This window comes from Ctenopharyngodon idella, chromosome 22, assembly GCF_019924925.1.
Source record: "Ctenopharyngodon idella isolate HZGC_01 chromosome 22, HZGC01, whole genome shotgun sequence".
Classification (NCBI taxonomy): domain Eukaryota; kingdom Metazoa; phylum Chordata; class Actinopteri; order Cypriniformes; family Xenocyprididae; genus Ctenopharyngodon; species Ctenopharyngodon idella.
Window position 1 is genome coordinate 7,747,105 of NC_067241.1, and position 17,835 is coordinate 7,764,939.

Sequence of the window (17,835 nt, forward strand, 5' to 3'; positions counted from 1 at the left end):
TCATGACTGATCACGGTAAACTCAAGGTCAGACTCACAGTTCTTGTATGATGAAGAACTCTTTCCTGGTCTCGAATGCATCAATCAGCTGCAAGATGTTTGGGTGTTTGACCCTGGAATAAACACATGACAGCAAAAAGCTGAATAGTTTCTTCATCTCACGTTAAATAAGAGTAAAATAATACTTCAAAAAGAGGACAGAAATAATCACACCAAGAGTGATACATTCAGCCTCTCTTACCCTCCCATCCTTAAAGGAGTAGTTCGCCCAAAACTGAAAACTATATTTTTACTTTTGTGCTCCAGAGAAGAAAGATGAATTTGATGTTTGAAATGACACACAGGCAGAATTTTGATTTCTGTGCGAACTATCCCTTTAAATTTTTTCTTTGTCCTCTCAGATCAGCACTCTCACAAAACCCTACATCATCTGTTGATGTTTTGAGTCACCGTGTACATTTTCAAGATCATGATCTCGTTCTTGGCTGCCTTCCGCACTTTCTTGCCATCTTTCTTGAGGAATTTCTTGCACACATAGACCTTGTCCGTCTGTCGTTCCTTCACCAGGCACAGCTCGCAAAATTCTTTCCTGCAGAGAGAAATTATACTGAATGCTGCATTTTATGCTGCAATAAATACCCCTTATGGCTGTGAATTGAGATGTAACTATTGAGATGTATTGGGAGAAACACATTCTGAATTACTGTTTAATGAGATCACGTGTCTGTAATTGATGGATTGGCTTTCTTAAGGCTATAATGGCAGATCTATGCACACTCACGCCTTGAGGACCTGTCCAATCTCGTATTTGTCAGTGACGTCTGACAGGCTGTTGTATGTCCGCCCATCTCGCAGAGCAAGGCACCCAAATGGCATGACAGCATCCACCTGTCCAGAGGAGAACAAGAAGCGTACACATACACATACAGCTATCAATCTCAATAAAACTAATACCATTCACTCTAGAAGAGCATGTGTCTTCACAAACTAGCCTCACCAAGACAGGTCCCACCACACAGAAATTGTGAAATTCTAACGAATGCTGTTTCAACATAACTGAAAGAAGATTTAAAAACAAAACAAAAAACAACTTCATACTTTTTTTGGAATGCAAAATATCATCTGGAAATATTGGACAATATTCATTCAACACAAGCAGAACAATTTCTGTGTAAAACATATACACATTCTTGTAAAACAGTTCATTTTTTCATAAATCGCCCCATTGAATGGAATGTGACAATTTGCTACACAGAAATTCATCATGCTTGTGCTTCATGAATAAGGCACACTGATAATAGGACACTTCCCACAACAACAGTCAGTAAAAGGAGACGTTTAACCCTGTTTCTAAGGGAGATATTTTGTTTTCCATTCATTTTCTATGGGTTTTTACAATTTTCAACCAATTTACAGTTTAAAATCTTGATTTGCGTGATTTCACTATTTTCTAGCAATAAACATACAAGTGAATAAATAAATGATTAAATAAATAAACAATGAATGACAGAGTTATAAGTCACAGGACTGCAGATTTAGTTCGTTTTTAGTTAATAATAAACTTTGTAGTCAATAATGACCTTGCATAATAATAATAAACCACATGATTTTCTCTCTATAATACCCCTTTTACAATATGTAATATAAGTCTCTGGTGTTCCCAGAATGTGTCTGTGAAGTTTCAGCTCAAAATACCCCACAGATCATTTATTATAGCTTGTCAAATTTGGCCCTATTTGGGTGTGAGCAAAAACATGCCGTTTTAGTGTGTGTCCCTTTAAATGCAAATGAGCTGCTGCTCCCAGCCCCCTTTCCAGAAGAGGGCAGAGCTTTAACAGCTCGCGCTTCGGTTGCTCAACAACAACAAAGCTGGAGAATCTCACGCAGCCAAAATGATGAATGGTGTTCAGCCATACATTGTTCGGACACTGATGGAGAGACTCAGGAAGAAGTTACAACTTCTAGAATGCAACTGGACGTTGCTGAATGTTTAGTGGATAAATTTATGTAGTTGCTGTGGAGTTGATTCAAGTGACCGACTAGCATGTGCCGTCATGTTAATCTTTTGTGCAAATCCAGCATTGAATTTACCTTAGTTTGTGAAGCAGTCCGGCGTAAAAGTGACCTCATGGTAACAACAGTCTACTTCAACAACTCTCCTCTTCTCTAAAGCAGCCCAACATGGCCTCACGCCCTTTGTTGCGTGTTCCCAGGGGCAGGGTTTATGTAAATTTTAGGGTAAGTGATGTCACTTACCCGGGAAGAAGCTCATTGTAGTCCCTACCAGCCATTTGTTGTAGTCCTTAAACACAGAATTCTCTAAAAGAAAATATCTCCCTTTGCATTGAACTTTGAGCGTCGTAACTTTGCAGATGCTGTTCATGCTCAAACAGCAACATTACAGACTAAGGTTAAAAAAAAGCAACACATACAATTGCCACACACATACACACAGACACACACTGGTTTCCATGTTTTATGGGGAATTCGCATAGACATAATGATTTTTACACAGTACAAACTGTATATTCTATCCCCCTACACAAAACCTACCCATCATAGAAAACTTTCTGCATGTTTAGATTTTCAAAACACTTCATTTAGTATGATTTAGTATGAAGCTGTTTTCCTCATGGGGACCCAAAAAAAAAGGTCAAAAAAGGTCAAAATGTACTGGTATTACTATCCTTATGGGGACATTTCGTGTCATTTGGAATACCAGGTACACACACACACACACACACACACACACACACACACAGACACACATATATTTTTTTAGGGAGAAAATCATTCAGCAACAAGGATATTATGGTTTTGGTTGATAACAGATAATTGTTATCACTCCAAACAACACAATTTGTATCTTTATGGTATAAAAAAAAAATCTAATTTGTGAAAAGGTGTTTTTGATGTATCACACAATTACAAGATCAGAAATATAATGCTCAAGTGAAAGCAATTCAACAGATGGTTGGAAGGACATGTTTCTCAGTGCAGGGAAAACCGTAGATCTTTAAGACTGATGGTATCAGTGAGGAAAAGCGTGATGAGAGACGTGATAGCATCTTTATCAGAAGAGAGAGCACTGGACTGTCATCTGTGTAATCCAGCTCCGGCTCCTGCCCCTAATCCCTAATCCCTCACATGGATCCATGCAAAGGAGGGGTCGGGATACAGTAGGAGAGGTTGGGAACAAGTGAAATATTACATAACTGGACTATGCTGAATTGATGCTGAAAATCTGATATGAAGCGATAAACTGGAATATTGTGATATCTATATTGTGAGGTTTTGTCAGCTAAGAAAAGGAAGTGAAGACATTAAAATCATCAAGGCACTTTCTAGCTTTTGCTAGACAGCTGTTCATCCTACAGCAAAGTCAACATGCCATTGTTACGTATACTTCTGAGATATCATGTTTGTTATATTTGCATAGCTATTTCTGTTACCTGCCTTCTGGTACCACACAACAACTCGATAACAGTCAATTAAAATAAAATTGTGCCAGGATGATTTGTATGTGTCAGGCCTGTTAGAACATTTCCGCATTTCAATAAATAATATATGATACCCAAAAAACATGTCACAAGAGTGCCTGGCAGTCATGGGGCTTGTGTCTAAATTAAGATGTAGTCAAGATGAGAACATCATTTTGTGATGTTGTAAATTTTGAGTTGACAATATTTCATGTGCAGGTTGCAACAATAAAAAATATGCACAAACATAATATAAATAGAATATAAGGAACTGCCATGGATGGATTTAAAATCAACTAGTTTCCTGAATCGTCTGGTTTCGTGTTGACTTGACCCCAATCAGACACGTTTCTTAGGGGGTCTTTACATAAGATGTCTTCTTGCATTCAAATTTAACTAGATGAGGCGCAGCAGAATGAAACAGAACACAGACATGTTTTAAAAAGTTAAACTATTTTTAACTTGACATGTCATCTTAAAAATGCAACACTTTTGTCAGCGCTGTGGGACAGAGGGTAGTGCATTGCTTCTGAAATATAAAGGGCTGCAGAGCTTGTGGGGACACACGTGGGGTTCGAGTCCGGCCCCCAAGTTATTATATTATTTTATAATAATAATTAAAGGGTTAGACCACCCAAAAATGACATTTCTGTCATTAATTACTCACATTCATGTCGTCCCAAATCCGTAAGACCGTCGTTCATCTTCGGAACACAAATTAAGATATTTTTTGATGAAATCCGAGGGTTTCTGAACCACACATAGGCAGCAATGTCATTGCACCTTTTAAGATCCAGAAAGGTACTAAAGACATCGTTAAACTAGTCCATGTGACTACAGTGGTTCAACCTTAATGTTACGAAGCGACAAGAATACTTTTTGTGTGCAAAAACAAAACAAAAATAATTGTATTCAACAATTTCTTCTCTCCCCTGTCAGTCTCCTACACTGTTGATGTTGTAAACACAGTGCAGTGCTTCCATGTTCTACATCAGAACGCCGACTCCTTATTGGCCGGCTCCTGCGTCAGCATCACACGCATGCGTCGTGCTGCTCACATGTACAGTGTCGGCCAATACTGAGCCAGAGTTCGGATGTAAACACGGAAGCGATGCACTGCATTCATTACATCAACTGCATGGGAGACTGACAGGGTAGAGAAGAAATTGTTGAATAAAGTCGTTATTTTTTATTCGTTTTAGCGCACAAAAAGTATTCTTGTCACTTCATAACATTAAGGTTGAACCACTGTAGTCACGTAGACTGTTTTAATGATGTACCTTTCTAGACCTCAAAAGGTGCATGACGTTGCTGCTTGTGTGGTTCATAAACCCTCGGATTTCATCAAAAAAATCTTAATTTGTATTCTGAAGATGACTGAAGGTCTTACGGGTTTGGGACGACATGAGGGTGAGTAATTAATGACCGAAATTTCATTTTGGGGTGAACTAACCCTTTAACTTAATCAATGAAAATAAATATGACTTGTCATTGATGGATGGCTGTGGGCCACTGTGTAGTGCAGGAAGTTATACGTTTTGAGCCAGAGTTGCTACTTCCCTCCTACAGACACTTTTTAACACTCTTTCCGTATGGCATGAACTAACTGACAAGATATATTCACAACGAGCGTGGATTCCCTCCGGAGCTGGATGCAAATACAGGAGGTGACATGCTTACATTAGGGTAGTGATGCGCATGTTTTGATGGGAACCTTGCACTGGAAGGATGGATCACATTTGACAGCCCTCGCTCATTAGCTACACTCAATATGTGCCCTGTATTACATGTAATGAATCGCACATCCTTCTCTCTCCGGTGAGAAAAAAAGTCAATCTTGTAGAGACGACTTTGTTAATGTACCATTGCGGGGTGCGGTGTGATTAAGGATTACTGTCTCAGAGCTTGTGATTTCTCAGATCAGTTCTGGCAAAAATGTATGTTGTTTTAATTGAGGGTCCATGCATATTCATAATGGCTATTTTTGCACACGCCCACCCGTTTCATACACACACCCATCTTTCGGTCCAAAATTAGCATTCGAACATTCCTCCAGCCTGCACAAGGCAATGCGTCCACCGGAGACCGAGTTCAAGAAAGATACAAGACAAAGACGAGGAAGCGACAAAGGGTTTGAGGGGCGCCTTCTACAAAGACTAGCTTGCAACAGATTCCTCCCTCCATCATTAAAGACCATAAGACCCTCACCATCAGCCTTCCTCAAGACACTTCTCTCTAATGGTACACTCTTCTCTCTCCTGTCTGTACTGCTCTTATTAAAGCAATGAATCTTCATCTCTAGAGGCACACACATTAAACACCAGAGCCAGTCCCACAGGATGGATGAGAGGAGCTGTGCTGTTCTCCAAACACATCTGAACCCAAACCCACATACACACACACCTCCTCACAATCCAGCACAGCAACAAGTTCAAAAGTCACAGCATGGAGCGTTGAAGTTCCTTCCCTTTCTTAATCTGGTGCTAAATTATAGCGTGCAGTCCCGCTTTCATGTCCACCTCTCACAGAAAAACACCATAATCATTATCATCCTGCTGGGTTTATTATGCATTTGGTGTTCTGAAACAGAATTTTGGCACCACTAGACGCAATTTTTGCCAGAGCCTCAGCTGAAGCCTCAGATGTAGTGAAAATATTGAGAAAAGACTCATTCGAATTAGTAAAGCAAATATTCTGCCTTCGGTTCAGCTTCTTTGTTACAATTACATGTTATGTGGAATCAACAATTTTATCACAGAGTGTTGGAAGTTTCCTTTAAAAGGAAATATAAACAAGACTCCATATGCACTTAGTATTAAAGTTGTCAGATCTTTACTTTCGTATTTGCGATGTACATCCGAGTTGATTATCGAAAAGAAAAAAAAGTATGGTGGTGAATTGGTTCAATTCATCAGTTGTTGAGTGGATGGACGGCGGGGTTTAAGTGAAGTAAATAATTGGAGAAGTCTGACACCTGAGAGTTATTTTGATTAAAAATTGTAAGGTCAAACTTTAAAAAAATGGATGAATCATTCATAATAAGATAAATAACATACATTTAGAAAATAGATACAGTGAATTTCCATTTCATGCCAACTTTAAATGTTAAAGATTCGATCACAAGTGGTCAATAGCTCACCCAAAAATGCAGATTCATTTACCCATCCTTTATGCCTTTTTGTGAACTGAATCAAATGATTCACTGACTCAAAAGGATGAGTACTTCACGAATTGGACTACTTCTCTCATGAACATGCCAAGGAGAACTAGGGTCGTGAACTACTTCTCTCATGAACATGCCAAGGAGAACTAGGGTCGATATTTGATGGTAAAGACTTAAATTTCAGTCTGTTCCTCACACAAGTCAAGTCACATTTATGTATATAGTGCTTTAAATAATACAGATTGTGAAAATAACATTGTTAATGTTGCCAAATTCATTAATTATGGAACAAATAAAATGTAGCTGTAAAGCAGCTCCACAGATTCATTATTCAGTTCAAGTTTTGTCCTCATTTGATGCAGTCAAAGCGATGATATTACTGAATATTAATTGTCTTATAAAGCTTTTATTTGACTTCAGATTAGAAATATAGTTCATAAGCCGTATACGACAGACCACTTTTATCATATTTTTTCCTTTTATAGCTTGAAAGCTACAGTTCCCTACTCATTTTAACTGTCTGAAAAAGAGTGACCAGAATATTCTTCACTATCTCATTCGTCCGCTGCTAAAACGTACACAAGACTATATACAAGATGTCTAAATGTAATGACAATCATGTCCCAAGTTTGTGTACTCAACTACAATAACAATTTATCCTTAAAATATCACATTTGTTGTGAGATTAAAATTTTGAACTATATTGTAAGCAACAGTGAGTCAATAAACTTTTTGCTTTATCAACATGCAGAAACACACTGACATCTCTTGGTCTGACCACTTGTGAACGGATAACCCAAGGCATATGTTAATACCAAGTGTAAACAGTCTTGGATTCATATTTTAAGTTACCCATCCATTTGAGTTTGGACTGACTCCACAATCAATAACATGTCTGACTTCAGTGGTGAATTCTTAGAATTGAATTTGGCATGAATGTAAAGGGGGCAGTGTTAACCCCACCCAGGCTGAGTGAGTCCAGCTGGGCTGCTGCTTGGAGCAGCTGGATGCTCCACAGATCAGGGGAGGAGGGAGGGAAGGGCTCTCATTCAAACACAAGATGCTCATCCAAACTGTCTGCTCCTCAGGAGGGAGGCTCAGAAATCTGGAGCTGATGCAAAAGGACAGCTTCCATACAGGAAGGGCAGTGAAGGCCTGGATTAAATCAATCTGTTACCCTTCAGGTGGAATGCTACGAATTGACCAGGACTGATGCTGAAGACATGGATGTTGAATTTTGCCTGTTTCTGTAGGTCATACACTAGAATGAGCGCCTGATCCCTGAGCTTATGTGCACATAGGTGAAGACACAGGGAGCACAAACAGGAAGGAGAATAGATTGAAAAGAACTGGGAGAGAATAGACCACTTGAGATTTGGATGAGAAAATAATCAACAGTACAAGATGAAGGAGAAGACTCAAGGTCCTAAAACATGGTGAAAAGTCACATGAAAGGAGGCAGTGCCTCCACGTCACTGTGATTAGCTGATTACACTGTCAAAAACAGGGGTAGTTTATCCAAAGATGAAAATGTTGCCATAATTTACTCACTCTCATGTCGTTCCAAACCTGTCGTCTGTGGAAAAAAGAAGATAATTTGAGAAATGTTTCAACTGTCCATACAATGACAGACAATGGTGTAAAAAAAAAAAAAAAAAAAACTTTCATTGTATATACCAAAAAACCTAAAACATTTTTTGAAATATCTTATCTTGTGTTCTAAGGCAGAAACAAATGCAGGAGGGTGAGTAAATGAGGACAGAATTCACATTTTTAATGAGACTTTAATGTGACTTGCTTTTGATTTTTTTTTTTTGTTGTTGTTTATTTATGCATTTGGCATTCACATTTACCCAAAGGGACTTGCATTCAAGATATACATTTACATTACTAGATATACATTACTACATGCATTGATAGCATACAATAAATGACGTTCCATTTGTCCTTAAAGGATTAGTTCATCCAAAAATGAAAAGAATGTCATTAATTACTCACCCTCATGTCGTTCCACACCCGTAAGACCTTCGTTCATCTTCGGAACACAAATTAAGATATTGTTGATGAAATCCAATGGCTCAGTGGCGCACAAAAAGTATTCTTGTCGCTTTATAATATTAAGATAGAACCACTGAAGTCACGTGAACTGTTTCAAATATGTTTTTAGTACCTTTATGGATCTTGAGAGAGGAAGTACCATTGCTGGCAATGGAGGCCTCACTGAGCCATCAGATTTCATCAACAATATCTTAATTTGTGTTCCGAAGATGAACGAAGGTCTTACGGGTGTGGAACGACATGAGGGTGAGTAATAAATGACATTATTTTCATTTTTGGGTGAACTAACCCTTTAAAGGCCCACTTAAGTGTCTTGGAATGCGCAGCATTATTCAATGCGTTGACGTAATTTCAACTGAAACAGGAATATATCGATATAATATTTCCTTCTAATCTCTAACTGTTTCTCAAAATACAGCATTATATGCAGAATTCAAATGGGTCCAATACGTTTTGTGGTCCGCGCTGCGGTGGTTCACGTGACACAAACGCGAAAACGGACTTAATTCGCGTCAATGGAAAGCATATTTACACTGTCTGAATCATTCCTATCCTCTATATAGCGCACTATGTGCCATTCGCCATATAGAAATTAGTAAATGTGTGAACAAATGGCTGATTTCAGCCACAGCTTCAAATCAGCGTCTGATTTATAGTGTAGGGGGCGGGACTTCAGATTCTACAGAGCATTTGATTGGACAGAAGATTTGATGAGAAGCTGAAGTCCGCTGTGATTTCATAAAAATCTGTGATTCATTTTAGCGGAAGTGAGAGACTGTAAGTTTTGAATGCTTATATCTCCTAAATGCGAATTTTGTCATTGTTTTGGAACACACCAGCTTATTCATAACCTTAAGGCTAACATATTAATACTACAAATGGGGGGGTGGAGGGGGGGGCAAAGTTCACTACATGCTACTGATGTGTTCATCTTAACTCCAGTGGGAAGGGAAAGAAAAATAAAATAAAAAACTCTAAATATACCCTAAAAACTGGTTCAATGATTCAGAAGAAATGTTAAAGTATCCATAATGGTATTTTGAGACACGTGTAGGCAGAGGAGAGAAACTCATTGTGTTAAAAGTCCGCAGGTAGGCTACAACAAGACTGTGGGAGGACAGATTTTATTCATTAGAAAGACAGAAGCCATCAAAGCTTCCATTTGTCTTCCTGTCTGAGACTTCGATTTGCTCCTATTGTCTTAAACATTAAGTGGAATCGTTACCTATGATGACACAAATTGATTTCATTGTGGTTTTGCCACAATATATAATGAGGCACTCCTGCTGCTCGCTGTACTCTCTTCTTCATCTGAGAAGCCAATGCAAATGTTGCATATCCTTTTTTAAGCCGTTTGTCTGCTCGCTGCATGAGCGAACCCTCCGCCCAATTATAATCAGCGATCTCCACATAGTTCATAGATCGCTCATCACTGAACTGTCTGCAAGCAACAACAGAGCAGAAAATTATTTACACCCGCCTTTTTAATAAGCCAACTTTGCTCTGTGCGCCAATGTAAATTTACAACATCAGTCTGAGGGAAGAACAGCGGGTGTATTTATTATTTTTTTGTCAGAATTATGGACATATTTTAAAACCAAGCTCCAAAACAAATGCAAATGAAGCCTTGTAAATGGATTTCGATGAAATGATGCTCGTGCCACTTGCTTTGCGGTAGAAACACAGAGCTATGAATGGGTCCTGGTTCTTTGCGACAAAAAAAAACCAAAACATTTTTTAAGTTGCATTAAACCCATTAGCGGAAATCAAATATAACCGAAGCCATTTGAAGCTAGAAGACAGGCTTCTCGCCAGACCGGTACAGCAGGAGATGTGACTATTGCTCCCTTTTGCTATATAACGAGTTTTTAAAGCATGCTGGCAGCTGTGGTAAAAGGGCCCTTCATAAGACCCTTCTTTCAGCAATTCTGCTGCTTTTTTAACACAGATTCCTGTGTCCAAGCAGAATCTAAATGAGGTCCCCGGGGTCTCGCGCAGCCGGGGCCACATACAAGACAACCGCATCATTACCTTTCTCTGTCTCCCTACAGACTGTTCTTCAGCTATATAGATACCGTATATCTCCCAGAGGGAAGACAGTGGAGCTAAAACAGGAACTGGTGTGTGTAACCTTTGGTCAATGGACACCTGCAGATAAAAGCAGTGACTGACTGAAGCAAAAATCAATTTGACGAGTGAGGAACAGCTTTAGTCCAAAACTGAGATACAAACACAGGAAGGTTAGCAGAGTAATAAAACGTAATGCCTCATTCTTGTTTGATGATTGATTGACAGATTTACATTTGGAAAAAGGAACCAAAACTGGTTGTGATAGAGAGTTGAGGGGGTAAATAAGTGTTCGCTTGCTGTTTTTTATGAATTATGCATTAGCATTGAGTGGATTATCGCTGAAAGGAAGTGCAGTAACTCACGCTTATTGCCGTAATGAGCAAAGATACACTTGCTTACTGACTAACTGTGACTTTAATTAAGCATTATCTTTGAGTTGCTCAGTGCACTTACTCAGCTGAACATACACACAACATGCCCCTACACATACACATTCAGGCACTATACGGACACATGGTCACTGACGATTTGAATGTCTAATGATTATATTTGTAAGAAGGGGGTTTGTGTGACCCAGAAATTAAATCCACCCACAGTCACTATATCCAAACTTTCAGTATGATGAGTATACTAATGGAGTCATATATATATATATATATATATATATATATATATATATATATATATATACACGCTATATTGCCAAACGTTTTTGGGACGCCTGCCTTTACGTGCACATGAACTTTAATGACATCCCATTCTTAATCCGTAGGGTGTAATATGGAGTTGGCCCACCCTTTGCAGCTATAACAGCCTCAACTCTTCTGGGAAGCCTTTCCACAAGGTTTAGGAGTGTGTTTATGGGAATTTTTGACCATTCTTCTAGAAGCGCATTTATGAGGTCAGGCATTGATGTTATAAAAGAAGGACTGGCTCGCAGTCTCCACTCTAATTCATCCCAAAGGTGTTCTATCGGGTTGAGGTCAGGACTCTGTGCAGGCCAGTCAAGTTCCTCCACACCAGACTCACTCATCCATGTCTTTATGGACCTTGCTTTGTGCACTGGTGCGCAGTCATGTTGGAACAGGAAGGGGCCATCCCCAAACTGTTCCCACAAAGTTGGGAGCATGAAATTGTCCAAAATGTCTTGGTAAGCTGAAGCATTAAGAGTTCCTTTCACTGGAACTAAGGGGCCAAGCCCAACCCCTGAAAAACAACCCCACACCATAATCCCCCCTCCACCAAACTTTACACTTGGCACAATGCAGTCAGGCAAGTACCGTTCTCCTGGCAACTGCCAAACCCAGACTCATCCATCGGATTGCCAGACAGAGAAGCGTGATTCGCCACTCCAGAGAACAGGTCTCCACTGCTATAGAGTCCAGTGGTGGCGTGCTTTACACCACTGCATCCGACGCTTTGCATTGCACTTGAAGCTCTCCATGAAGCTCTCTACGCGCTGTTCTTGAGCTAATCTGAAGGCCACATGAAGTTCGGAGGTCTGTAGCTATTGACTCTGCAGAAAGTTGTCGACTTCTGCACACTGTGCGCCTCAGCATGCGCTGACCCCGCTCTGTGATTTTACGTGGCCTACCACTTCGTGGCTGAGTTGCTGTTGTTCCTAATTGCTTCCACTTTGTTATGAGACCACTAACAGTTGACTGTGGAATATTTAGTAGTGAGGAAACTTCACGAATGGACTTATTGCACAGGTGGCAACCTATAACGGTACCACGCTTGAATTCACTGAGCTCCTGAGAGCGACCCATTCTTTCACAAATGTTTGTAGAAGCAGTCTGCATGCCTAGGTGCTTGATTTTATACACCTGTGGCCATGGAAGTGATTGGAATACCTGAATTCAATGATTTGGAGGGGTGTCCCAATACTTTTGGCAATATAGTGTATATATGAAGACTTCAGATGCAAAAGCCTCTAAGTGCCGTCTGAAATTTTCTTCTAAAATGAGCATTTTTATCAAGCTTGTATGTTTATGTTCAGTTATTTCACTTTAATGGCAATGAAAAGGACCTATTAATTGCCATTAAAGTTAAATTACTGAATCTAAACATATGAGCTTGATAAAAATGCTAATTTTAGAAGAAAATTTCAGATGGCACTTACAGGCTTTTGCATCTGAAGTCTTCATATATATATATATATATATATATATATATATACATATTATCATTTTATGTTTTCCACTTATGTTCACTTAAAATGTTAAGGTTTCCTGCACCAAAAACATGGTAGTTTGACATTTTTTTTGTCCCTCAATTGGGACCAAACATGCAATTTCCCGCCAAATCAAAACCAATTGCTCAACATTTAAATCGATATTGTAAGCTTAGTGTACTGAATAAGGATAAGCCTTGAACGCCAATTCTTTATGTAATCATCCATAGATATGTATATGTAGATGCCACATTCGACCGCTCCAGACACATCGGCACGCCCGCCATCTTGGAACAGTTAGTGTGTTGTCACTCACAGTAAGAAGGAATATTTCGCAAAACTGCAATGGAAACAGTTTTTTCGCATTTACAGGTCACCTGCCGTATGTCAAGTCGATCATTCTTTAAAGAGGAGCGGTATGTTTGGACAGAAGACGAGGGTTCTTCATTAAACTCATTAAAGACAAAAGTATTAAGGGACTACTGGATTCTAAACAACAAAGAAATGCCACAATTTGAATTTATCAAGACCTCGAAGCAGATAGGAGGAAGAAACACCCAAAAACACCCAGCCACTCCCCAAGTATAAGGGGCTTTCCTTGCCATAAATGCTTGGATAACATGCCTACGTCTCCTTTGATTAAAAATAATGGCTAGTGTAGTGGCTGGGATATATGTAAATCTACCAAAATTCGTTGCCATGATTTTTGGAATGACTTGGTTCCCATGATTTTTGGAATGCGAGAGAAAAAAAAGACGTTTTAGTCGCATAACATTGGTTAATGGAAACGCCGTCATTTCACAATAGTTTTTAATCAATATTTAGAAAATATCGCAAAAGTTTTGCACAAATAATCTGTAATGGAAACGTGGCTAATGATGCCACACAAGATTGTAGCTTCTGGTTGTGAGACCCACGAGATTTAAATTCCCGAAGAAATGGGATAACCTTTCACAGGTGAGAATGTGTTGGTTTCTGTTTTTATATGTATTAACTCAATATTACAGTTTTTTATACTATGGTAACTTTTTAATGTTGTGTTAGCTGATGCCTTCGTCAGCTATTGTGTTAGTTTAGCAAAATTGTCTGCTGAAGTCTATTGCAGATATAGATATTCATACATGTGTCTACGATTGCAGACGCACAGTCAACGTGCTTTTGAATGTTCACCGGTGTTTGGACCGTTCCAATATGGCGAATACCTTACATATAGCAGCCCATAGAAACAGCCACTAATGAGGAATCTATATTTATATATCTATATGGTAATCATCAGTATCATCAATCATCAATAACACTGATTGTAACTGCACTTTTTGTTTGCTTTTTATAAACTGAAGGATAAGTCAAAATTATTTTCTGTGATATTCGACAGCATGCCACACATGCCGCTGACAGCGCTTAAACTGTCTTTACCCAAAATATTCATTTTAATGGGCCATTTTTTTGCTTCTGAGTCTTACATCCATGTAAATGCCCTTTTCAAATGTGACATGAGTAACAATCCTTACGGGTTGTGGGTTTGCTGTCAGGTCTAATATAGTTGTTATAGTCAATAACAGCCTTTACCATTACACTGAGACAGGTTCACAAAACAAACCGCATTGAAATGTGTCACACAAACTGTAAAGGTTAGACAGATGCGATCAGGCACCTTGTTAAAATGAAAGTTTCTGGTTCAGTACAAATAAAACCTTATCGGGAACATTGGTGACATACTGTCAATTACCACTGAAAATAATTTAGAAACGTTTTACAAGCAGAGGGATGAGTAAAAGTTGTCTGTGGTAATCGACAGCGTGCTGTCGATAAATCTGAACTTGTTAAACCCAGATCATTCCTTTAAAAATAAACCTCACCTACTCATTTCTAATGTTATGCAAGGCCGCATGTGCAACCCTACAGCAAGGAACAGCTTGAAGAGCCGCAAAAACAGGAAGGTGCTACTTCAACCCTGAATTGCTCAGATGGAATGAAAATGCTAAATTTACGTACAGGTCAGGGAGCATGATTTTTTTTTTCTCTGTCTGGTTATTTTTATAGTTAATCACACTTAATTCATATAACTATCGCATTCAAGCAAAAAATCTAGTGAAAACTTTAAAGTTTTGTTAAAGCTTAATAATATGACAAAGCGCTCTGCTTTCTAATGTGTCAGTATTTTGGTTCTTTTGGTTTACTAGTCATTAAATGGGCCTGTCAGCTGTTAAATTTAGTGGTGGATAGGAAGACTTTATGGTGTAATAATTATCGATTTGTATCTGAGATTTATATGAACCTTCTCTGGCGCATAATGTTGAGGTTGACTGATCGATAATTGCACATGTGCAAGTAAAATCAAAACACTCAGCTCACCTATAGACATTCACATGCATTTCCACTCTCTCTCACACACGCACATCCTTCTGGCACTTTCTTTCACCAGCTGTGATGCTAAACTAACACTGCAGACTGTTCAAGGTTCTGTTTGAAAAATGCCTCAGCTACTTCACTCTTCACTACTTTATTATTTTCATGTAAAATTAACCATTACAGAAGCTGTGGTATATTCTTTTCCCCTCAAAACCCAATTGATGATTGTACTCCAAGCAGTTTGTCTCCACATTATATCTCTCTATTCTCATAAAGCTTTGATCCTTTATACTATTGTTCATTTACCCAGCTCCCCCTCTTCGTGCTCAGCCTCTGTTTTCAAATGTGAAAGTGGAAAGAACACACATAAAAAGAAGAGCGAATAAAGGACATAACCTGGGATGATACAATTTTCAGATTTAAATCAGAGATGGACAAATGCTTTGAGTAGAACGTTGTTATACAAGTCAGATTTGGCAACAGAAATGGAGAGCATCTGTTCTGCACACAGCCAATTAAAAACTGTTATGTCGTTCATTGTTTGTAACAATCACAAAAAAGCAAAATTATATGGTGCACTAAAAAAATGTATAGAAATACCTTACAACACACCCACAAAGAAGTTTACAAGCCATATATATGTGTGTAAATCTCATATAATTCGCTATGCCAAGGTGTGACCATACTGACTTAATGTCCATAGACATGGGGAGTGTGAGTTGTTACTCGGGTTGTACTTTATAGAAGAGCACAAGTTGTTACCCGGGCCGCAAGAAGTGATCTCTGTGAAGTTGGACAACCCGCCCAACTGATTCAGTTAAGTGAGTCACTTACGTTGGATCTGCTCTGATCGATTCAAACTCAAACTGATTACTTCAATGATTCAGAAAGGATTGACAGATTCATTTAATAGAACAGATTCAAAAGAGTCATTCCCAAATCGGACATTGCTTGTTTTAATTCTGAACAACCATCAGAGAAAACTTTATTTCTGAAATATTGTCAAGAAAAACAACGCTTTAGGGTTTAACAACGCCACCATGATACTTATGAAATAAAATGGCTTAACTACTAAAAAAAAAAACGAAATGACTTCAAGTCAGCATGAAACAAAAGTTGCAGTAGTCTTTTCTTCGCTCTTGTGATTTATATCCGAGTGAAACGGCTTCTGGGCTGCGTTTAAGTCATTTCAATTTTTTATGCCCTTCCCTCGCTCACTTCCCTCCATCTCGTTCACTCGGATGTACGTCAAAATGGCGGTGGGGCCAGTTTGCGAGTGTATGTCTAAAAGTGGAGTTAAACGCAGCCTTGCAATAAGAAAAATGCAAGAAGGGATTTGATTTCATCCTTCAGGAATTGACTGGATCGTAGGAAGTAATTTGGAGCGCCAAAGTCACGTGATTTCAGCAGTTTGGCATTTTGACACACGATCCGAATCACTGATTTGAAACAAAAGATTTGAAGCAGTGTTTTGAAATCGGCCATCACTAGATATCATTGAAAAGTCGTTATTTTGTTTTTTTGGCACACAAAAAGTATTCTCGTCGCTTTATAATATTACGATTGAACCACTGAACTCACATGTTTTGAGTACCTCTCTGGATCTTGAGAAGTTCAATGGCATTGCTGTCTATAGAGGCCTCACTGAGCCATCGGATTTCATCAAAAATAACTTAATTTGTGTTCCGAAGATAAACAAAGGTCATACGGATGTAGAACGACATGAGGGTGAGTAATAAATGACATTATTTTCATTTTTGGGTGAACTAACCCTTTAAAGATTAAGAGGGCAGAAGAATTTTATAAATGGATAAATTGGATGGATAAATCATTTGGCCTACAATGTAACATTCTGTTAAAAAAAATTAATAAGAAGAATTGTCAAATTTGATATCATGGTGACTTTAAAAAACAAATGGTACACTACTGAGAAATGTAGAAATTTAGCCACGCTGCTGCCGATCACTGATTCTATCAAGTGAAAAGTGAATTTACATTTGACTAGACACACGGGTTTGCCATCAATAACAACAGAAAACTTTTTAAAAAGTTAATAAGCCTATTTATTTTGCTAACCAACCTAAACAGACTTGTGACCCATTTTGGTTTGTGAGTGATCCTCCAAATTAGAACCACTGCTTTAATCTTCATTAATCAGACCTCCCTATCAGAAGGGTCTTCAAGCTAATGAAGAACTTGGCAACAAACATAAGTAATGGGTCCACTGAGGAAGTAAATTCACACCAGAAACAAAGTTTTAAACTGCTAATACCTTGCTGAATTTGCTGTGAATGAAAAAAAAAAAAAAATGGCTTTGTGGTATTTTAATGAGGACATTGCATGGACCTACTGTAGCTGATGAAATAAAAAAAAAATATTGTTTTTTCACAAGGTGAGGTGAATCTAGGATACGGAAGATGCAAGTGTGAGAAACAGTATTGCGCGCCCATGCGAGTGCAGCCATGTCTTCGGAGGAGAATTAGGTCAGTTGGGCTCCTGGGAGAATCAGAGGGAAAAAGAGAGAGAAAGAGCAAGAACAAG

The 17,835-nt window shown here is 38.7% G+C and overlaps 1 protein-coding gene across 2 annotated transcripts in view; it reads right to left on the bottom strand.

The window, feature by feature from the left end:
* camkvl (CaM kinase-like vesicle-associated, like) overlaps nucleotides 1–17,835 on the bottom strand; it is a 47,118-nt gene that overhangs the window by 9,523 nt on the left and 19,760 nt on the right. Inside the window, exons 2-5 of one of the 2 annotated variants that reach the window (XM_051880707.1) lie at nucleotides 8,193–8,217; nucleotides 781–887; nucleotides 457–588; nucleotides 38–112 (exon numbers count right to left, since the gene is read on the bottom strand). In XM_051880707.1, coding sequence (XP_051736667.1) covers nucleotides 38–112; nucleotides 457–588; nucleotides 781–887; nucleotides 8,193–8,198 — 320 coding nt within the window. In that variant the 5' untranslated portion in view covers nucleotides 8,199–8,217. The remainder of the gene's footprint in view (nucleotides 1–37; nucleotides 113–456; nucleotides 589–780; nucleotides 888–8,192; nucleotides 8,218–17,835) is intronic. The other variant, XM_051880708.1, reaches the window with a different exon arrangement.